Source organism: Formica exsecta, unplaced genomic scaffold (assembly GCF_003651465.1).
Source record: "Formica exsecta isolate Colony F162 unplaced genomic scaffold, ASM365146v1 scaffold226, whole genome shotgun sequence".
Classification (NCBI taxonomy): Eukaryota; Metazoa; Arthropoda; class Insecta; order Hymenoptera; family Formicidae; genus Formica; species Formica exsecta.
In genome coordinates, this window is record NW_021849556.1 from 203,175 (window position 1) to 227,336 (window position 24,162).

General features: G+C 35.7%; 1 protein-coding gene across 1 annotated transcript in view; it reads left to right on the forward strand.

Moving 5' to 3' along the window:
- LOC115235535 overlaps positions 1-24,162 on the forward strand; it is a 94,777-nt gene that overhangs the window by 52,668 nt on the left and 17,947 nt on the right. The window contains exons 3-4 of the mRNA XM_029807385.1: positions 20,495-20,894; positions 22,699-24,153. Of these exons, the coding sequence (XP_029663245.1) occupies positions 20,495-20,894; positions 22,699-24,153 (1,855 nt within the window). The remainder of the gene's footprint in view (positions 1-20,494; positions 20,895-22,698; positions 24,154-24,162) is intronic.

Sequence of the window (24,162 nt, forward strand, 5' to 3'; positions counted from 1 at the left end):
CTCTTGTTCGACATTGCTGCAGGACTTCCTTATTTAACTTTTTAACTGTAGGGGTCTCAAAAAGCTTTTTTTTAGTGATTTCTTTTTCTAAGCGTTAGTTTTCGTTTCCCACTACTTTTTGTATAGGGACACAAAATCAAGATAACAGTTCTTCCTCTTTTCATTATATGAGATGTGTAACCCGGTTTTACCCCAACACAAGGAAAGTAACAAATACGGCGGTTGTATACTCCGGGGTACAAAGTGCCGATCAAAACTAATATAATATACTCTCTAATATGTACAGAATGTGATGCTCCACTTACCGAAACAGATACTCTATATAGAAAAAGTGCACGACGACTCGATTCTTGCCTCGATATTGATCTTTTTGGGGCTAAAAACTTTGAACTTTTATTAAAAAAGAAATATCGTGTGCACAGGGGCACAGTTTGTTTTAAAATAATGATGGCGCCAATCTACAACTAATAACACAAGTTAGCCATAGATAGCAGCATTTATTACGAAAAAACAGGGGTACCCGGTTTGACTCGCTTACCCGGTTTTACCCAACTTTCCCCTATATGTAAAAAAAAAAATAATGCAGAATGAAAAACCAAGAATATCTGTCCAAGGAAACAAAACTAGTTGGGTATTTCAATGATTATTATTCTCTTTCCTTTTTCTTTCGTCGTCGTTACTATCATTATTCTGCAAGATACTTATTTTTTATTTTACGACGTTGATGATCTCAAAATTCGTTGCATGATTTATATTCCAATTATATGTATACGAACTTGATACATAATACGATATGTCACGAAAGAGGAAAATTCGAAGAGGCAAAAAATAGTGCGGCATAAAACCAGAAACTCTGAAACAGAGAACGTTTCACGAAGGACAACTGTCATAATGAGACATAAGAGCTTCGTGCCACAATTTTTCTGTCGCTTGGACAATGGCTTGCCTGGTTTTACCGTAAAACCAGTCGTCGGCGATTATGACATCGAATACTCGGTACTCGCGTTAACTTGGTCGCGATGATACGTTATGTCTTTTCTCGAGAGGAGGCTGTCTGCTATCTCGAATGTCGACCGGTTCAATCGACAACAAAGTGTCGGTTGATACGAAGGATACATAGTCACGAATGTATATTCTTCGCAAATTGTTTCTAATTAATGCAATTTTATACAATTTACAAACATATATTTTTTAACAAGTTCTGTGACTTTCCCTTTTCTCTCAAGCAGCATATTCTGTTTCTTTTAATAATGCGATCAGCACATCGAGCAACGAACCGATAGACCGCCATGTTTGAAATTGCCATTTAATTACGCAATTTATCATGACAAGTCCGTATAGCGTGCAGCGACAAGATTGACTTTCTTTTTTTCTGTTGATTTGCAGTCTCTTTCAGCAATGAGATTTCTTTTTTCTTTTATATTATACAGTGAAACTACTGATTTTTCGGTTGCCGATCTAGCGCGGATAAAGCAATATGTATATGTCGTAGCCAGATTACATAATCTGTCGTTTTATAAAATGTCTAGGCATTTTACAAAGTGCAGCCACATTCTTAAATCATGGTTGAAAATGAAATATTTTACAATTTGGCTAAGAATTTGTCTTTTTATAAAGCGCTAACAAGCGACCCAACACATTGTCAAACACAACGATTTGTACATCGTTTTAGATTCTGGCTGCTTCATTTCAGTCATTTTATGAACTGTCTTTGTAGAACAGTCATTTATAGAAAATTAATAGATAATTATGTTATAATATTAATAAGTAATTATATGTATTTCTAAATAAGAAAAAGCTTGTATGAATACTTGTATTTATTACTTATTGTATTTATGAATGCTTGTTGTATTTAATACAATTGATAAGGTTTTATAAAAGTAATATAAATAAAATTCTCGAGAATAATATTTCAAAACAAATAATAAAAAAAAAATATAAGTGTGAAAAAAGAAATAAAAGAAAACACATTTATTATGACTTTTTTGTCAAATATAATATAAACTAAGATCGATAAAAACGCGCCGCTTATAAAATGATTGAGATAAACCAGCCAGAATCTAAAACGATGTACAAATCGTTGCATTTGACAATGTGGCGGGTCGCTTGTTAGTGTTTTATAAAAGGACTAAAATTCTTAGTCCGATTGTAAAATATTTCATTTTTAACCATGATTTGAGAATGTGGCCGCACTTTATAAAATGCCTAGACATTTTATAAAACGACGGATTATGTAATCTGACTATGACATATACACTTGGTGATGTAAATGCAACTCTTAAAAAAAGCCTAAACAATTTTTCAGAAATATTTCCTACATATTCCTCGATCACGCGAAATGTATATTGTAATGTATAAGATTTGTCACTAATTAAATTCTTTTTTTTATATTCATCATACGATGCATAGGACGTATCAAAAATCTCGAAATTTGTCGTATATGATGTTTAAAAATCGCGATACATGTGCTAAAACGCTTAAATGATTGCCGTGAAGATGACGGATTTACGATAAACAAAGAAAAAGACTCGGTTATATTTATTCGCACCGATTTAAAGCGGCGAACTTATAAGTAATATAGCGGATTTATTATTACTTGGCGCATGTAAGTATTATTACTTTCCACTGCATCGACAAGTGTTACGAATGGGAATAAATTTGCGCAATTCCTTAAGTAATCTCGCACGCTTATACGGCAGAAGGCTGCCCGTCGAGGAGAGTGATACGCGAATCGAACATTCGCGAGAGTAAGAGAGAAATAAACTTTACGTACATGATGCATAAATCACCGTGCACATACACATACGCGCTCATACACCTCACGTATCAAACCAACTGCCTTGTTTACGGGACGGGGGCTGCCTAAAAATAAATTTTAAGTAACCGCGAAAACATTTAGGTGACAACGCTGCGCTGTAATTTATGTTTAATCCGGCTACAAATTTCCCCCGACGCATTATGTGAACGCTCTCATCGCGAGAAACGCAAGATCTAATTGGATAACCGAGATCGTAAGAAATGATGGGACATCGCTTTGATAATAAAATATATTTATGTTTAACGTATTTCGTAAGATGTTATTTTAGCAACAGCTGTTCGGCGCGCTTCCTCTCATGTCAGATGCGTTAGAGGATTATTAAAGAGTATTCTTCTCTCTCTCGTATCGCATAAATCGAGAGTTAAAGAGAGGATGCTCCTCATTTCGCCTTTACATTATGTGCTCACCTTCGTGTTCGGAAAATAACGTTCGAAAACAGACGGCAATGCCTGTCTGATAACACCGTTCAACAAAAAATGACTTTTTTCGAACACCGGAACGGGACTATGGGTTTCTTATAGGTTTTTCGACGCTGAACACGAATCCGGTTTCGAAATTGCTCCATCACGTCAGAATTTTGAGAAATTTGCAATTAAAGTTGCAAAAAAGGGCTATTTTCACGAACTTTGTCATGTTATAGCTACCATATGTGACGTGCTGGAGAAGTTTTATTACAATCGAAATAAAGTATGTTGTTAGGACTTCCAACCCTCAAAAGGAATTTTTAGTGTCGGTTATGGTTAATAAGATATCCATGGTTAAATATGAGGTGTATTGCAGAAGTTAGCTGTGACTTAGATTATTGACGATTTACCAAATAGCTTTCAATTATTATTTAAACTTAAGAGTTTTTTAGGTCGCTGAATACGAATCCAATGTCAAATTTAAAATGGTAGACTCAAATGTTTAGATTGACCATATTGAGTCCATCATTTTAAATTTAACAATTTTGTCATTGAATTCGTATTCAGCGATCTAAAAAACTTTTAAGTTTAAATAAATATAATTGAATGCTATTTGGTAAAACGTCAATGACCTAAGTCACAGCTAACTTCTGCAAGACACCCCATATTTAACCATGGATATCTTATTAACCATAACCGGCACCAAAAATTCCTTTTGAGGGTTCAAAGTCCTAACAACATATTTTATTTTGATTGCAATAAAACTTCTTCAGCACGTCACATATTATAGCTATAATATGACAAAGTTCGTGAAAATAGCTCTTTTTTGCAACTTTAATTACAAATTTCTCAAAATTCTGACACGATGGAGCAATTTTACAACCGGATTCGTGTTCAGCGAATCTATAAGAAATCTATGATATAAGAAACGACTAGTCCCGTTTCGGTGTTTTTTTTTTTCTTGAACTATGTAATTGTTATAATTTGATAATCGTAATTTATTACGAATTCATTCGATGTGAAAATAACGAATCAATGACAATGCGTTTTTATCAAGAGGACTTGCCGGTTCAAGATATTATATCGCTTCTTCCTACATTGACAAACTACCGGATTGATCGTTAGCTATTCTGTAATCCAGCACTTTAGCGACATTCTGCTATGCTGCGTGACCGGTAATAGTTTATATAACTATTCGAGCATACGGGATTTCTCACAGGCGCTCAACTTTCCACGCTCCTTCGAGCGTTCCTGGTTCTTGTTAGCTACAGTCAACTAGTTTAGTTAGTATTTGATCCACGTTACTACGTGCGCGGGCGAAACTTTCGACATTCTTTATTCCCCCCGCAATTTCTTGCCTTCAATCGTGACTTTATTTATCTCGCGTCTACAAAGCGTGATATATATAGTCTCTTGATTCTTAAAGACAAAGATATTCACACCGATATATTTTATATATTATTTTTTTATTAACGATATCCTTTTAGCAGAAAAAAAATCTTTTAATTTTACATATTTTATATACATATATTTCCAAACGCCATTTTTTTTATATCTGTCAAACTACAAGATGGCATCTCGCCATAAAAGACGCAAATATTTGTCGATGTTATGTAAAAAAAATCTAAACGTCCGATATTATATTTCAATTATACTGCAAAATGTGCAATATTTTTTATGAATTTTAATGTGAGATTTTATTCAAGTTTTACACATAAATATGTACATTATATTATAATTAATAATAAAAACAAATGATTGCTTGTAATAAATCTTCTCCTTACACGCAAAACGTATGCGTTATTTGACAGTCTTTATTTTGCAACTATATCACCGTAATAAGGCTAAGCAATAATACTTTGTCACGTAAGCTGAACCTAATCTTTCAACTTGATCTATTCATTCGATAATTTCATTTCTTTGAAATACAATCTCATATGGATATCTAGTATTGCATATTACGTAAAAACGTTATTGACACATACGTACATTAGATATTTAATTTTACATTTTTTTACCAGTTCTTTAATTATATTCTAAGATTATTAACTTTTCAAATACTTTAATATAACTTTTCCCATTTTTATATCTTTTTAAACGAGAGGCGCAGAGTAAAGAAACATTAGGAACATAGCTTACATTTATAAAAGATATAAATCTTTGTGACGCATTAATAAAAACATAATTATATCAATGATAATTAAGGGGCGTGTTATAAAAGACTGACAATGAGATAAGAAGTCCATGATTTATAAGATTTTAAATCTAACAAATTACAAGCTGATCCCATAAATATTAGTTAATTATCATCGGACATAAGTTAATTAATTTCTTGTCTCCTTTTAAGAATAGAGATAGGAATTTAACGCGCGCGTTTATATGGGACAGTAAATTTATGGCAATAAATGGCAAGGAAATTAAACTCGTTGATTTATTCGTTTGACCGAATGAACGCATTCGAACTCCGAGTATTCACACGCGACTCGAGTGTTTTCCTTTCATCTAATCTTTTCACCGCAGATTCTATAGGTGTCATGTCGTCGTCACACTCGTCGGCGCGTATCGTCTTTAATCTTTATCATCCCCGTTCATCGCCGCCGCTGCCGCGACAGGTTCTTTGCGAGGTGAAAATTTTGCCGCCGCCGTGGGCCGCCGAGCGTGTCACTTTCCTTTTCTTGACGTAATTTTAACGCAAAAACAATCGCGCTCCATCCCGTATTTCTTCTCTCCGATTGCAGCGAATAAGCGCCTTTTAATCGTTTCCGCGAATATTCAACAGGTTTTACTTTATTTTGGAAAAAATTCGGCGTATACGATATTTAAAAATCGATCGTTATATAAAGAGAATAAGTAACGAGTATATTGAAAGTTTATCTGAACGATGCTATAACGCTTTGACCAGTTTTTCTTTTGTCGTTACAAGAAAAGGAGAAATTTATCGATAAGTATATATCTGTAATTAATAAGTCTATTAATTTTTTTATTTACGTTATCACAGAGAGAAAAGAGCGTATTTTAAACGTTAATTTTTCAAGTAAGATTTTATAGACAAGTCAGAGATATGTAGAAATTATACAAAAGTCTTTCGAGCTTATATAAAATAGTTGTATAAAGTATATGAAAAAATTTTTATTTGAAGTTTAGATATAATTTTGTCACAAAACGAGAATTTCTATAACAGAGTGTCTACTCTTTAGAAAAACATGAAAAATCTATCTATCTGTTTATATATTCAATGCTTAGCAAAATATTCAATATGCAGTACATATTTTTTATTTTAATTTTTAGTAATAAAAAATAAAAATGTGTTATGCAAGTTACAAATTTTTAAAATGCATTTTTAAAATGAAATGCATTAGCAAATGCATATAATAAGAAAACTTATTTTAGAAAATTGCACCAAAAAATCTATAAAATATTCCCTTTTCTTGGAATTTTGAACAAAAATACTAGGAAGATGAAGGAATTTTCGGGGAACTTTTTTACAAGATTTGAGTAGACATTCTGTATAAAAGCTGCAGTTTCTATAATTCATCTCCGATACGAGTTGTATTACGCCACGAAAGTATCACGTGGATGATCTGTGTGTATCGAAAGGCACTCGAGACACGGTACTTGCCGTCGTAATAACACACGTCGTCTTGGCCAGTGGTCTGTGGTTGTGCAACGCGGAGACGCACTGGTGGAGTCACAAGGATGATGCATCCTCGGTGCATCTACCGTGACCCCGGCTTAGCTGGAAGATCGCGTGCGATAGCACCTCGCGCGTACATAACTATCTCTGTAATACCTATAATATAATAAACAAGCAAAAATATGCATTTGTAAATCGTAAAACTGTACATTGCTGAATAAATGTCTGTAATCGTTGCGTTAGTGTGTCAAGTATCCGTTCTAATTGTTCGGAATTATTCTGATTACTCTCCGACCACACATTGCCATATTATTTTCCTTTAAAAATGATACGCGTAATTTTGGAGCACATCTAATGTCTGATATTCAATACCTTTTATTGTTAGATACAGAGAGAGAGATAATATATACAGATGTAATATCAGGTGATTGCATAAGTTCGTGCCCGATTTAAATATAAACTTCAATAGATTATATTTTAGAGATAACACTTTTATTAATCAATTATATAGTCTCCATTCTTTTCTACAATGGTTTTCCAACGATCTACAAGCTTGTCGATTCCATTTTTGAAGAAAGAACTTGGTTTTTCATGAAAAAAGTTTGTAAGGTGGTTTTCAACAGCTTCCTCGGAATTGAGATTCTTGCCATTTAAACTATTCTGCAAAGACCGGAACAGATAAAAATCTGAAGGCAGTAACTTAATGCCATCTATGAAAATCGGGCACGAACTTATGCAATCATCCAATATATCTTATTTAATATATCCCTTTAATATATTTAGAGAAAGATGCATAATTAATAGTATTGAACAGTTTTATACAAAAACCTTGACAGGATGTCCTTCGCGTTACAATATATACCGATTTATACGAGGAAAGAAATTGAAGTAATCGCAAGTAATATTGAAAATCTATTAAGTGCGCGCAGCGATCACGTAGAGATCCTCTGGGACACAATACTGTCTGTGATTGCATAACGCGCGCTGCTGCGTTCGATTCAGTCGTGAAACTTTATTTAAATGAAACGCACAACCGTTAGTTGTCCGTATTGCGACGAGCGATAATTTGCATAATTAATGACAAATAGTCCATAACCCGCATCTTGGTTTCTTTTTTTTTTTTTTTTTTTAATAGAAACGTATTTACTCAGCAGCGCGTGCAAGTGCATCACGGTCTACGTACTCGTGACCATCATTTTTTTCTTCATTGATCAGCCATCCTCGAGGCTGTAGTTTGCTCCGCGATGCGTGAAAAACGTGCTCGTGCACTCAACATCACAGAATTATACGCAGCCGCAACGAACATATGTCTTTACTATTTCGATGTGATAATATTACCATTCTCTTCATGTATATGAGTGTTCCTTAATTAATTAACTTTGTCTTTTACTCTACTTTTCATAGAGGAAGCTTTGTTTTCGTGACAAAATTTTTTTCCAGTTTTCTATGTCAATGTGTTCAGAATATTCCAAAACGTCGAAAAATCTTTACAAATATTTTTAAAAAAATATTTTTTTTTAATGTCCGTATGTGTGTGTATATATGTATGAAATGTCTGTGCAAGCTTTAACTTTCATAAATTTTGAGATATCAGGTTAAATTTTTTTTACATAAATAGGGTATCATTAAAGGATGGTTGGTATTGAATTTGGTGAGGATCGGTGAAAGAGCTCATTTTTTATAAAATTTTGAATTTTTTGAGAAATGTTTGTGCACGCTCTAACTTTCGCAAATTTTGAGATATCGGGATAAATTTTTTTACATGAATAAGGTATCATTAAGGGATGGGTATTGAGTTTGATGAGGATTGATGAAAGGGTTTATTTTTTATGAAATTTTGAATTTTTTGAAAAATGTTTGTGCACTCTTTAACTTTCCGTAAATTTCGAAATATTGAGCTAAATTTGTTAATGTGATAAAGCTTCCTCTATAAGGAAGCCAAAATTGAAAAACCAGTTTGCTCTGAGGGGAGGAGCTTTGTGAGCGAAATAAAATGACGAGGAAACAATGTGCAAATTTCTAATTTGCACAAATCTTTTTACAATATTTTGATTTATATTAACGCTAATGATTAAAAATTTTGTTAAAGCTTTAATTAAAGAGGATTGATTGAAGAATAAGAATTTATCTGAAGCTTACTAGATGTGTATGCCAGAATCATCATTATTTCTAACTTGAAAAAGCATCTGCAGCTCGATATTTTTTAAGAAAAAGATATTTTTCAAATTATTTGCGAAATTTATAGATGAAAAAAAACGCGCGGTAGTTTATAGGATTGAGGGGGTCCTTTACAAATTGCAAATATTATTTCTTTATAAGCTCGATGAAGAGTTTAAGTAACAAAGTCAAGACGTTTTCAAGACAGAATATTTGACTTGTCGGGACATGAAGCGGAGACACTCGCAGCCGCCTTTCTTTTCTCCATGCAAGTGAAGTGGTAATTCCCGCGGTAACGGGCAGAATGAAAACTGTTACCGCAGTTATGACGGGAATTATGATTATTGCCTTTTGCACAATTGACATGGCCGGAGGCGATGGTATTAGAGGTAGGGGCAGAAGGGCGCGCCTCTCGACCATACCTTAGGAAAGATAATGTCGATCATGTGGAGGTGGAATAGATAATTTCTCACTCCGCGCGTGAGTCGTCGACCTGCCTGCCTCGGTACATCGATACAGTCCCGAGCCGGAAATGTACGCTCACTTGAGCGTGACAGACGCGGTTTTCATCCGGAAAGGTAATTGTTGACACGGAACCGGCAGGCTATTTTTTAACGTGACTTTTCGTGACGCTAAAACATAAGATACGATTCATTAATGACAGTCATTAAATTTATCGAAGGCATGTAATTCCAAAAAAAGAAAGGAGAAAAACTAGCATTGAACCTATTTTTGTGAAGAACGAAAAACAAAATTATATAAAATTTATGTGAGCAAAAAATTTACGACATCTATTAAAAGTATTTAAAAAAATACTGAAGTATCTTTTATATTGTATTGTTGATTGTTGGACCGAAATTTAAAAAAAAACTTAATTTTATATAAAATGAGATGTGATTATATTTTAATGATTAAATTGAATGATCGATAAATATTTTGTACATGCTAAGATTATTTGCAATCAGACGGTTTGAAAGCTTCGTTATTTTTGCGAATGAATTATGGGAAAAGACCAGTAGTATCACAGGTATTCATTAGCAGAGAGAAGTTTACTCTTTACCCTCCGTGAGCGCCTGTATCGAGATGACCTCGGGAGATGAGTAACTAAGCACGCGAGCGCGCTTTTTCACCTGTCTCGTTTTATTCCTCGCCTCCCCTCCTCCACCTTCTTCTACCTTTTCTTTTTGCAAGAACGGTCGCTGTTTTTCCACCGCAATCGTGTGATACGTTCCTCATTCTTCTTTTGAAACGCTTTCGGAACGTGTTACCTTATGAATTAACGTTAGCTTATCAAGAGTGAGATCTCGTGTTCTTTCAGGGATGCCTATTTCATGCTTCTCTTCATTCAACCAAGTTAAATATGGTGCGTCATTTACACCAGAATATGCTGGTAAACATCGTGAATTGGCAAAGAGAAAAATCGATACGAAAGGAATCCAGGATATTTGCGTCTTACAATTAAGAAAAAGAGAAGTACACATATGGATCGAATTGCTTTTCTAAGGCTCTTTAACGCTCTACAATCGATTAGGTATGGAACATTAAAGCTTGGTAGCGATTTGATCCGTTGGTATCTTTACCCGAGTATCTTTTTTTATTTTTTTACACACATACACACACACACACACACACACACACACACACACACTGTATATATATATACAGAGTGTTTATTTGAAAACTTTCCACCTTGTTTATTTTGTGATCGACTAATTTTTGCGAAAAATGTTTCCTACAAAAGTTTTATGACTTCGAAGGGGACATAAGATGGTGCCATCGGTTTGATCTTGCATAGTCGTTTGAAGATCATGTGAAGGTCACTTTCAATTTCTTAAATAGAAATCCCTATTTTTCATTACATATTCTTGTAGCTTACTTCGAGAGCTTTTCAAAACACTATAATAAAGTTCTTTTCCATTAAATATTTTCTGAGTTATGAGGCTTGAAAGATACAGTACCGCTAGTATTACCCGAAAGTGATTTTTACGTGACCTTAACAATGCTATTTAAAATCACACTAACATTGCTATTTAATGCATCATTTAAAACCCTACAACTTTTACTTAAAACATTTTTCTCAAAAATGCTTTACCTTCGAGATTTGAGAAAAATGGGGGTTCCCATTTAATTTAAGGCGATCTTTACATGATCTTCAAACGATTATCCAAGGACTATTAAATCAATGGCACCATCTTATGTCCCCCTCGAAATCATAAAACTTTTGTACGAAACATTTTTCGCAAAAATTAGACAATCACAAAATAAACAGGGTGGAAAGTTTTCAAATAAACAAACACCCTGTATATATAGGTAATTGACCAATAATATCTTATCTCTAGAAAAATAGATAGAAGAAAATTAAAAGAAAAAGGGAGAGAAATAACTTTAAATTTTGCTATTTAAAGTTTTTTGTCTCTTCGATTCTTACTAATTAATCGTGTATTCAAGTATCTCAAATGTTTTATAAAAAGTATGCAATAAGTGATCAGTTTCACGAAGTTGGATCTTGTGTACACGTGAGTGTATATTTTAGTGAAGAGATCTCATCTCGTATTTTCTCGAGAGTTGCTTAGACTAACATAGAAGAAGAGCTGCTCTCACGAAAGACGCATCTAAAGATCGTTGCTCACTTGAGTCGGTAGTCTTTAAAGAAAGTAGTCTCGACGCTTTGACGATATGAAAAGATCTAAGGCTATATGTTTGTTGCACTAGCGAGATATCGTACAAGAAAGATAAATCACAGTCGATCGAAGATCTTGTGATTATATATGATTGCGAAGGAAATATGTCCAACTAGATTATACGCATTATGATATGACCCTATATTTGAATGAATATTTATTTCACGTAAATAAGAAATCGTTATGCACTGTAATGTATTGCGCATTTTAGAGATATTTTTAGAAAAGCTTCTGTAAACAGATTTTTGCGACAATAAATCGCACGACATGAGAATATCGTAGAAAAAATATTTGGAAAATTTGTGAATAATATTTTCTACACTCTTATGATACTTTATCTTAAAGAAAATTTAATTATTAATGGGTTATGTATACAAAATATTAAACAACGCGTGAATGAAAAAAAAAAAAATTAATTTTTCATATAAAAGACGTATAAATTCATTAATTTTATTTAGTATTTTTTTTTTTTTATTCAAATATCTATTTTCTTGTGAGAACCATATTTCTCATCATAAAGATCGTTTAATTCGATCCAGAACCGTTTTCGTCAGCCACGCCCGTTTTCATCTCGTCTGCACCTGCCAGTTACATGCAGGCGTGGTGACCCGCGTCTATGTGTGTACTTTACCTGCATACGTGCCGCTCTCGCGATCGCGTATGCATGCTAGTTTACTTTCTGTTTTTCGACTGGCCGAGGCTCTTACGTGAGCTTGTGGGACAGGATTTTTTGCGAAAGTCCCGCATGGACGAGAAAGTAAAGTGCACCTCGCTGTTCGCCCTCGAGGCTTGCCCCATTTTCCGACCTTATGCGCTTCGTTGTGCATTCCGTCGTACCTTGCTCCGCAGCTGCTGTTGCTGCGAGCGTGAATTTTGCGCTCTAATAATTGGCAAGTCAAAAAAGTGCAGGACAAGTCGACGTTTTCGTACTGTACCGGTTATATAAATTAATTAAAGATTTTTTTATATAGAGAATTGTTCGATAAAAATTTGCTAATATTTCTCTCTGATGCATGCTAATATAGTTATTTATATATATGAAGTAGCTATGTATGTATGAAAGATTTCCTTACAATTATAGCGGCATTAATAGGAGCATAGGAGGATTTATAAAGAGGACTTTCTTATTTCAAAATTTATTGCGTGTATTCATACCGTTTTGCGCTTTATAATTTCGATTGCGTTCGTTAATTACCGCAATTTCACGCATTCTTGAATCTAATAAATTCTGCTCAGTTTCGGTATCATTCGTGCGGCTTGACTCAGTTTACGAATTGTATGTAACCAATATAATAACGCGCGTTAACCGATATACATCCCACTTTCACTTATCCTCTCGGAACTTTCGGAAAAGTTATTGTTCTACCGAAATTAAAGACCTTGGTATCGTTTTATATTTTCTGAATAAATAATTAATATAAAACTTGTCTAGCTTATAGTCATATAATCCATTAATGATATTAATTTGACGATGACATTATCAAGTACAGTCGAACCTCACTAACTCGAATCTTAAGGGAACAGAAAATAATTCGAGTTATCGAGTATTTAGAGTTAAGTATATTTCGAGTTATAGAGGTGCGAAAAAAAAATTCGACTTATAGAGGTTTCGACGGAATTTAATTTTTGACATTAGCACATGAAAATGTACATTGAAATTATACGTAAATAATTTAAAGTTATCGTAAAAAACACACACAGAATAACAAAAAAAGATTTTAATAACTTTAATAACTTCTAAAGAAGTGAATTTATATTTATTTATAGAGATACATATATAATTTTTATTTAGTAAAAAAATCTGTGATTTTACTTTGCTTTATGGCTTTAACTGTTTGGGAATTTATAGCGTTTTCAATTTTTATTTTTATTAAATATATTATATCATCAATATCACTTGTCCGTTTAAATCGTTTGTATTATTCAAGAAGCGTTGCTAGCAACATTACTGACAATGAGACTCGTTATTGTTGTTTGTTTTCACAGATACAGAGGTCAATTCATAATATTGACCTTTATATCTCGAAACAATTCGAGTTATAGAAAGGAATTAAGGTAACTGGTACATTCGAAAAATACTTTGAGTTAATCTTCTATTTTTCTTCGACTTATAGAGGTTTTCTCTAGGGAATGAATAAAAATTCGAATTGTAGAAGTTTTCGAATTAACGAGGTTCGAGTTAGCGAGATTCGACTGTATATATAAAGACGATTAAACTGGCAAAAACCGTTAGTCAGGATTTCAGCAAATGTGACTACCAAATGTAGATTAGGTCAAAATACGAGATAAAAAATATGCCGCCACATTCTTCGTGAAAAATCTGACTTCTAATTTAAAATTTGACTTCTTTTTGATCTAATAGGTTCTCAGGACGTTAGAAAGGAAAGAATTATATCAAGCAATAAGTAATCTCTCTTTCAACGTAGATGTACATTTCAAAGACGCGCAATATATAACTTCTTTTTCCATTCACAGCCAGAATTGCAAAATAAGTTGCCGTCCAAGTCTTTCCATTTGCAACTGCATAAAGAAAAAAAAAAAAAAAACCGAATATATGAGTATCGCATAGATTCTCTTGATAGATCGCAGATTAGATTCAGTCTCCAAGAGCGCGTGTCGCGAGCAAATCGACATGTCCCGCTCTCTCCGTCCGAGATGTAGTCCTTCTTTTGAGTATACATATGTTGTACGTTGCATCTATGTGTACTTATCAGTGGAAACTGTGAGTGCGTAGATCAGGAGATAAGCGCGGAGAGGATACCCAGACAGCACAAGGATGTCCTTAGGACGTCCAAAGGGCATCCAGGACATACATGTAGGATATCCTGAGGATATCCTATTTTAATCCTCGAAAGCGCGAACTGTGAACGGATTAGATTAGAAGCAACCGAGAGTCTAACATCAACACTATTAAGAAAATCTAATTAAGGCTTTTAAGGATAACAGCATCCTCCTCGTTCGTCCGCGGGAACCTATTTCGATCTAATCGTCGCGAGCGATCTTTTCCTCTTTTGTATGTCGACGCGCGCGATTTTTGCGAAGCACGAAACGCGAAATTTCATATGCGAACAACGCGTAACGGTACGGTGTTGCTCGGCAAAATATTTCCATTGTGTTCTTTTCTCTCGCGTACACATTTACATATATCGCATGTCCTAAACGGTCCACACAAATTTTAGTGTTAATTTAATATAATATATTAAATGATGATACTAATATTATGTTAATATTTCAACATGAGAGAGAAATGAATGCAAACTTTAAATAATTAATATAATTAATTAATTTGAAATAAATTAATGTAAATAATGAATTCGAAATAAATTTTGTATAAAATTAACATACTTTTAATGATAAAATTAACTTAGAAAAAAGGTTATTGACGATCCGTAGTCACTCTCACTCTTATTATAGAATAAAATCAATTTTTTTTTTCTGTAAAGTTTAACAAATAAATTTTGTCACTAATAATACGGAACATATACATATATATTTATTGTGTAAAATTAAAAATATGTGCACATTGTGTTATTTTTATACTTTTTTCAATTGTTTTAATAATTTAACATTTGAGTTCAATCAACACAACAGCAATATATTAAATTTACACATTAATTAACACATAAATATGTTAGATATTAACACAAAAATTTTAACCGGCATATTTTTTAACAAGAAAACATTAAATTTTCCAACTATGTAAGTTTGCTATTCCACGAAGCGTTTGCATCGTCGAGAGGAGTGATTTTATTCAGTGATTTTCATCAGATGTCATTTTCATAGTGCCAGTTTGATATGTGTACTAATGCTTTTTCATGCGCAGATTCTCTTTTCCTTAAAGAATCTTATGCCGGGAAGATGCGATACAGTAGTTCGCTTCTAGATAACTGGACACACACACACACACACACACACACATACACACACAAAGTTTCCTGATGTATTTCTTTCTTTTATTCTTTCTTTACTTGGTTCTTTTCGCTTCTAGATAACTGGACACACACACACACACACACACATACACACACAAAGTTTCCTGATGTATTTCTTTCTTTTATTCTTTCTTTACTTGGTTCTCCAAGCCAGTCTGTCGTTGATTTTCTCGTTCGCACTTAGATACGAGCTTGGGATACGAGCTTCTTGTATTTCCTTGACATTCGCCTTTCTCGAGAGACATCTCTTTTTCTCTCTTCATTTCGTTCTCGGCAGTTTTTCGATAAACATAAGATATAGAGGCTTTTATGCCGCACAATTCGTTTCCAATGGAAACAATTTTTGAATAACTATTTATAGTGATTTCAATTGATTATTAATTTTTCCAAAACATACTATTACTGGTTTTATCCTTATTGTTGTTCTCCTCAATGGTTTTCCGATAATTTCCAATTCTCGCTTCTAACTTCCTCGCTTTTCTTTTCTGTTTTATTGTGTGGCATTATTTTATTGCTGACGAAAATTTATAAATTATTGTATGACGAAAATATTGTATAAATAGAGAAGGAAATATTTATTTTTATGTTCTCATATACAAAAATGTGTACTGCGAAGAATATAATATTTGTAACGGAGAATTAGAATGAAAATTAAAATTGTTTAAAATATAAATCAAGAATAAAATAAAAACATTATTATTTATAATTTAATTGGTAGGAAATTTATAATTGATATCTCTTTAATAATTTTCTTTTTTTTCTATCGCAGAGAACTTGCATTGAGAATTTTATCCATTTCCTTAGAAATATTAAATCGATAAATCATCATTTCGCGATAAACAGGAAACCTAATCTATATGTCTCTTTTCTTCTGTACGTTGTTTGATCTTTCTCACTCTTTGGCTCTTTCTCTCTCGCGAGATTCAACATCGCGAACGTGCGCGACGTTATCTCTGCGATTTCTCTAAAGGGGAAGCGAATTTAAATTGGCGATCGCGAGCGATTCTACCATCGTTCACTTTCCCTGAAACGCGTTTGCCCTCTCCTTTTTCCTTTGTTTTTTCCCATCCATAGCTATTCTTCCACGTTGTGATTTTTTCTACGACTTACCTACCGAAGCTCGCATCGCAAATGTTCTCTTCGTTCTTCCTTCTTTGGAGAATGCAATGCGTCCGATGCTGAGAGGCAGCGTGATTTGCGGAAGGGACTCGCGACCCATGAGAGTTCTGGAAAGGAAGAAAAGGCAGACGCTGGGAGCGAAGATCGAGCTGTGTACGTGCCGTTAAAGGGAAATGGAAACGAGTGATCCGTCAGTCTCTCAATAAGCGATACCCGTTGCGGATAAAATCGCGGACGAGAGTGACACGTCAGGGTGAAAGGCTGCGACAGTCTACGTTTTGCGTTTCCTCCGCGAAATTAATGCACAATGCGAGAATTCGCTTTCGTTGTTGTGATAAGCCGCGTCGCGCGTTGATTACATTGGTCGACAAAATGAGACCTTTTTCTTGCCTTAAGTTCTATCAAATCATTTCTGAGACTTCTTGGGCTGGTTACGAATCTAGCCGTAAAAGTGGAGTATCACGTCAAATTTTTGAAAAAACCTCAGTCAAAGTTGCTAAAGCAAGCGTTTTTGATACTTTTGCGTGAGTTATATTGGATGATTGCATAAGTTCGTGCCCGATTTTCATAGATGGCATTAAGTTACTGCATGGCGGAGTTCTATTGTTTTCGTGTGGTAATTGTTGCTTACACCGAATAGATGACGTTGTCTTATGTCAATTTAGCATCAGACATTGTTCAGATAAGTCCATTGGTGCATAAGAGAAATCATTAAAAATGGAAAACGAAAAGGTGCATTTGCGGCATGTAATGTTATATAAATTTCGGAAAGGCGTGAGTGTTGGGATTGCACAAAAAAATATTCAAACCGTTTATTTGGACCGCGCTCCTGCTCTCCGAACAGTCAAAAAGTGGTTTGGCAGATTTCGAAATGGTGATTTCAACATGGAGGATCAAACCCGCTCTGGACGGCCTTCTGGCATTGATAATGACATTGTGCATGCCTTAGTGGAAAGAAACCCAAGGATTACAACTGAAGATATTGCTAAGAGGCTGAACATCGATAATTAAACCGCTTTTCGTCATTTAAAAAAGCTTGGATACGTTTCCAAGCTTGATACATGGGTGCCGCATCTCCTGACTGAAAGGAATAAGCTAAACCGTATGACTGTGGCTCTTTCTCTTCTCGAGCGTAACAAAAAAGAGCCTTTTTTAGATCGAATGGTAACAGGCGATGAAAAGTGGATTCTCTACAAAAACGTACAGCAAAAGAGGACATGGAAAACAGCAGCATCTATTGAAGTTTATATTTAAATCGGGCACGAACTTATGCAATCACCTGATATCTTTCGATGGGGACGTGCTCCAGAAGACAGCGATAGTTCAAAATGAAGCTTAAGATACTTTATGATAAAACTGCCAGAAGTCCCACGCAAGAAAGGTTCCCTTAAAAAAGTGATCGAAACGTAAGAAACATCATTTATCGCAATGTTCCACAGTCATGTCTCCAACCGACCATTATTAAAATACTAGTGCCAAAAACTACTCTAATTTTGTTAAGTGATAACGATCACAAAAGCCTACATATATTTACTTCCATGATTTGAATGAAAAATTCAAATTTTTCAAAAATTTGATCCGCCATTTTGGATTCTCCATTTTTAATTTTGAAATTTCAATACGTGATTCGTGATCAGGCAAACGTATACATTCGGATTTTCATGATTAGGACGATTTTTAAAAAAATTTTAGTAACGGACAATTGGAGAGACGTATGACTGGGGGACACTGTGATAGATGTTTCTTATGTTTCGACTATTTTTTTCAGGAAAATCTTTCTTGCCTGGGACTTTTGGCATTTTTATCAGAAATTACAAGTCTTGAGTTTCATTTTGAGCTGTCGCTGCTTTCTGGAACACGTCTCTATCGAAAGCTATAACTCATGCAAAAGTATCAAAAACGCCTATTTTAACAAATTTAATTGAGATTTTCTCAAAAATTTGACGTGATACGCTAATTTTACGGGCAGATTCGTAATCAGCGCTAAAAAATCTACCAGAAATGACTCGATTGAATTTAAGGCAAATTTGGTATTGAACAGTGTTATTGGAGACGTTGGAGAGGCTAAATTTATCGTTAACCACGAAAATACACACATAGTCGAGTACATTTGTTTGTAATTGATACGTTGATTATGTATACGTTGATCTTTAAATTTGGAATTTCATTTCCAATTGGGAACATTATAACTAATACAATTAACAAACCTGAATGTAAAAAAACTGCTGCTCTATGCAAAAAGATTTTATATTGTTTTTTATTAATATAACATAAATCTTTTTTCACTGTTCAGTTATTCTGACATAAGAAGATATATATTTTTAGAAACCCGCACACATTGTCCCTCTCCCCCTCCCCAGTTTCCAATGATATGCATTGGAATTTCGTTTCTTCGGGCGTAAATATCGATGTCGTATGCATGCCGTGTCTACGGCATACCATCGATAAACAGCCCGAAGAAAAGAAGAATGATGGCCTGGACAATGACAGAGGCAACAATGGCCGAGTCTCTGTTTTGTGTCTGGGCGAATATAACTCTGGCTGTGTTCAGGACCCTCGCGTGTTCTTCTTATCCAGGAAGTTATTACAGCTGGCGCGATATATCGAACCGGAGAGTCAGCGGAATGATGCATCCGTAATTACCGATAGCCAATTACCGTAAGAATGTCGTGGATCATACGACCCACGTTGCAAATACACATTCGGATGATTTCTTACGACGGGACTTTTCTAATTCCATCCGGCAGCCGAAGAAACGAATAATCACGTCGAAAAAAATATATTAGACGTTTCGTGGTAACGTAATGTATCGTTAGAGCAATTGATGTAACTCGAGTAATATAGTATTACGGTAGAAAGTACGCTTGTATAATGCTCTCTTTCTATGATAAAAGGTTGTAGGAAATCGACAAGTACATTCAGACATTTCTCGCATTGGATTTGTAATTTCATATCCAGCAGAGAAAGAAATAATCATGTCGAAAAAAAAAAAAAAAACTATAGTACAGGTTTACAACTATACTACAGACACTACAGGTTTCGTGATAATTTTTAAAAACATGTGCACTGAAAAAGTTACAGAATATTGTCCTTGACATTTGTCTAATTCTTCTCATATACTCAATATTCAGGATATCTACTCCCTGGAGAAACATGGAAAACCTGAAACTCTCAGGGATTCTTTTTGTATCTGGAAAAATCGGGAAATTTTCATAGAATTTTATTGAGACCAGGAATCTAAAAAAAAAATTTCTCTTTGATAATTTTGCTTTTACATTGTAACCAGTCAGTAATTCGCCAATAAGCCAATTTATGAATTATGTATTTAAAATATATTAAAATATATATCTGTCCCTGTTTATATATTCAACATCTTAAAATGTGCAGTTCATATTTTTTATTCTAATTTTTAGTGATAAAAAGTGAAAATGTTTTACGAATGAAAAATGTTCATATCAAAAACATATTCAGTTTTTTTTTTTAAATAAATTCGCAGATCTAGCACTTGAAATTTAAGTGATTATGTGTTTTTCCTTCGTATGAGTGAAAAGCATTAGAAAACATATACAATAAAAAATATTCTTTTAGAAAATAGTACGAAAAAATCTTTAAAATATTCTCCTTATCAAGACTTTTGAATAAAAATATCTGGAAGATCACAGAATCCCCAGGAAATTTTTTTACAAGTTTTGAGTAGATATTCTGGTATTATCACTCAATTATCATCTCTTCCGCGACTCTGATTGCAGAGCTACGACACCTTGAGCAAGGGCAAGAAGTCGTGGAGCGTACGATTGGGCCTGTCGCGGCAGCACCACCAGAATCCCGGGGATGATCCCGGCAAGGGCGGTTGGGGCACCATAAGCGGCGGCAGCGTGTACTCCCGCCAGATGATTTACGGCGGCGATCCGTGGCTTTACGGCACGGTGAGATCGTCGCGGACCGAACAACCGCGGCCGTTCTTGACACCGCCGCCGCCATCGGGCGCGGCACCGCTGCTCGTGGTATGTTCTTGCCCCGAGTTTCTCTCCGGCACCGTCAGGAAACTCGGCACCTGCCGCAAGTGCGGCGGCCACCGAGTCGCCGGGCTGCCCCTCGGCGGGACCTGCCGGCTACCGACATCCTCGAGGTCCAGGCCCAGCCTCGCCGGTAAGTAAATCCGTTCATCAATCCGTTCGCTATTTTATTATCGATTTTCCTTTGGGTTTTTTTCGGACAATATTTCGCGGACATACTTGTTTAACTACCGTTTCATACATACAGGGTGTTCTAGGTCAAGTCAATGACCTTCTTCAGAAACTTCAGAGTCTTATAGGAAATTGAATTTGAAACAAAAAAGTTTCTATAAACGTAGGTCTGAAAATGTTTCATTAAAAAGTTATAGCTAATAAACTTTGAAAAATCAGATTTTTTTAAATGATTTTTAAAAATAAACTTTAAAACCCTTCATTCATTTGAAAAAAGTAACGAAAAAAATCTGATGGGTAATTAAATAACAAACTAAATTACACCAATTTCATTTAATTCTGATAAAGCGTTTAAAAGAAAATAAGCTCAAAACAACGAAAAAAGTAGAAAAAATCATCTTACGATGTGTACACACTACATTCGTACTGCAAATATTGTAAACGCAAACATAAAAATGTTCTTATTAAATTTTGATCATAATTAATTATTGACAGAGTTTATTAGCTATAATTTTTTAACGGAATGTTTTCGGACCTATGTTTATCCGGACTTTTTTGTTTCAAATTCAATTTTTTATAAAATCCTGAAGTTTCATTGATCTGGAACACCCTGTATATGTATAATTCTCACGCCTTTAGATGTATAAATTATAATTAATTTAATATTAATATAAATTATATAAATTATAAATAATTAATACATAATATTAATTCTAATTAAAAAAATATAGAACGGGTAAATGTAAAATATATAAGAATATTTGTATTTCATTTGTCATGAAATGTACTTTCGTATACGAGGGCGTTGGTCGAGTTCGCAAGATAAGTGAGGGCGGAGTGTAAGAACTCCTGCCCGTCGATGATATTCACGCTCTAATTGCGCGCGCTTCGTACCAGAGAGAGATTTTCTCCTCGTTTGCGTTCGAGATAGCGTGTATACAACGAAGCGCAGAAAGTTCTCGGCCGCGGGCTAGATAACTGAATCTTACTCAGCGATGATGTTCTCGCATACCCGTATACTTTAGTTTCCATTTAAATCGTTTTAGACTGTATCGTACGCTTCTTCTCCGTTTATTCGAGTCGCGGTTGAGCTGCGATACTTCGCGAATCCTTAGAAATGTAAAGTAGCGATGTCTCAGACAATTGATACTTTACACTCGAATGGTTTTCGCAATGTGGTAATTGGATCGATTCGTTTTGTACCAATTTACCATTCGATGTGAAATGTAAACGCGAATCTATCAGTTGATTACTAGCATTACTTTTATTAATGGAAAGTAAAGATAATAGTCAATAAATGGTTGCAAAATTTTTGGTATACACAGGTTATATACGGTGCTTTTTTGTTTCTATAACGTTTAATTCGGAAATAAATTACTTTTAGATTTTGACAAAAGTGAAATACTATTATGTAAAATAGATATAAAAAAATATTTATTTCTTGAATTAATTTGCAGTCTGTTAAATTGCAAAGAAATTTCTCTAAGAGAATTAAAAACGCTCAAAAAAATTTCAGAATATAAATTCCTTAACATTTAATGCGAGACTAGAAACCGAAATATATATTCCCGGGAGGAAATATTGCGTTGCCGAGGGGAAAATTCCTCGAAATAATATCTATGGATTATAAATTGAAATGCGTGCCGTCACAAAAATTTTATATTTCGCGTTCGATCTAGAGATCTAGGTCGCCATAATAAATCGAATCGCAGGGGCCGCCGGGCGATTTCCTCTCGCGAGTACAAACGGTTAAATCTATTTGCTAGGCGTATTGAGGACTCCGATCGACGATCCGTACGATCAGATGCGACGAAACCGGCTGGTGGAACCGAGATTGCGGGCACGCAGCATCTCGCCGCATCGATCGTCCTCGCAGCGAGATTCCAGGAGCCAGAGCATGATTTCGCGGGCGGTCGCGAAGGAGCGGAAGGGCTCGGTCGAGGGTACATCGTCGTCGTTGTCTTCGTCGTCGAGATCCGAATGGTTTGATAAGGAGCCGAGCGCAGTTGCGAGCTACGACGATCGCAAATCGCGACCCGGTTTCTCCAGCGGTGGCGGCGGCCGGTCTTCGGATGATTGGATGCTGCAAGAGACTTCGGAAAGTCACTCGCGGATTCATTCCGTCGCGACAACGTCCGCGAGACTGACCCGCGTTTTAAAAAAGCCGCCGAGAGAGACGAAGCAGAGGAGAAGTGGCCAGGACGATTGGAAGGAAGGAGGAACGATGCCGAATGCTGCGGACTTGCGGAAGAGCATCCTCGAGTGCGATGTGAATCCGTATCTATTACTGAAGAAGCAGAGAGACGAGGACGATCTAAGCGACGATTTATCGGACAACGCGTTGGAGCAAGACGATCTCAGGACAATGTCCAGCCTGTTCGATTCGTCGAAAGTGAAATCGATCGAGAGGATACCGAACAGGAGCGCCGTGGCGGCGATCGGTGGTCAGCGAATCAGAGTGTTCAATGAGGCGTTCAGCAAAATTTCGGACGATGATGACGACGACGACGACGCGCCACCGCCGGTCACCAGAATCCCGATACCAAAAGTATCACCGAAGAGACCGCCGAGGAGACTAAAGGAAGCTCGGCAGACGTTGAAGAGCATCCTAAAGCGCGGCCGCGTGATCGAAAGTAAGAGGAAGAATGTGCTCTTCAACGTTGACAACATGATATTCGCACCCGAGAAACCATCCGAAGCGACGCGACTGTCGTGGAGCAAGATCGGCAGGATCGCCAATTGCAACAAGGAACAGCGAATCAGCAATCCCGGGTTTGAGCGGGAGGAAGCGCCGATCGTGTCGCAGGAACAGCAGGAGAAGCACAAATTCATCACGATCCCGAATATCAGGGACCCGAAGGTGGACAGGATCAGGTTCAAGGAGCCGAGAATCGTGCCGGAAGTGAAGAAGACTACCCCTCCCGGTCTCGATAGGATCAAGATAGACAAATTTGTCCCGTCCAGGAAGCCCAATCGTCCCGTCGCGTCCAAAAAGGACGAAATCAGCAACGTACAGCGATCTTCGCTCAATGCTTCGTTACCGTCGTCGAAGATCGTTACTAGAGAGGAGGAGGGGACATTATCTGGAGAGAGGAGATTGTTGGACGAGAGTACCGCCCGGCTCGAAGACGAGACTGAGCTGGAGATCGAGATCGAGGAGCTAAAGGACCGTCTGCCGTGCATTGCTGTGGACGAGAAGGATCTCATCTTAAAATCCGAAGGTAAGTTTT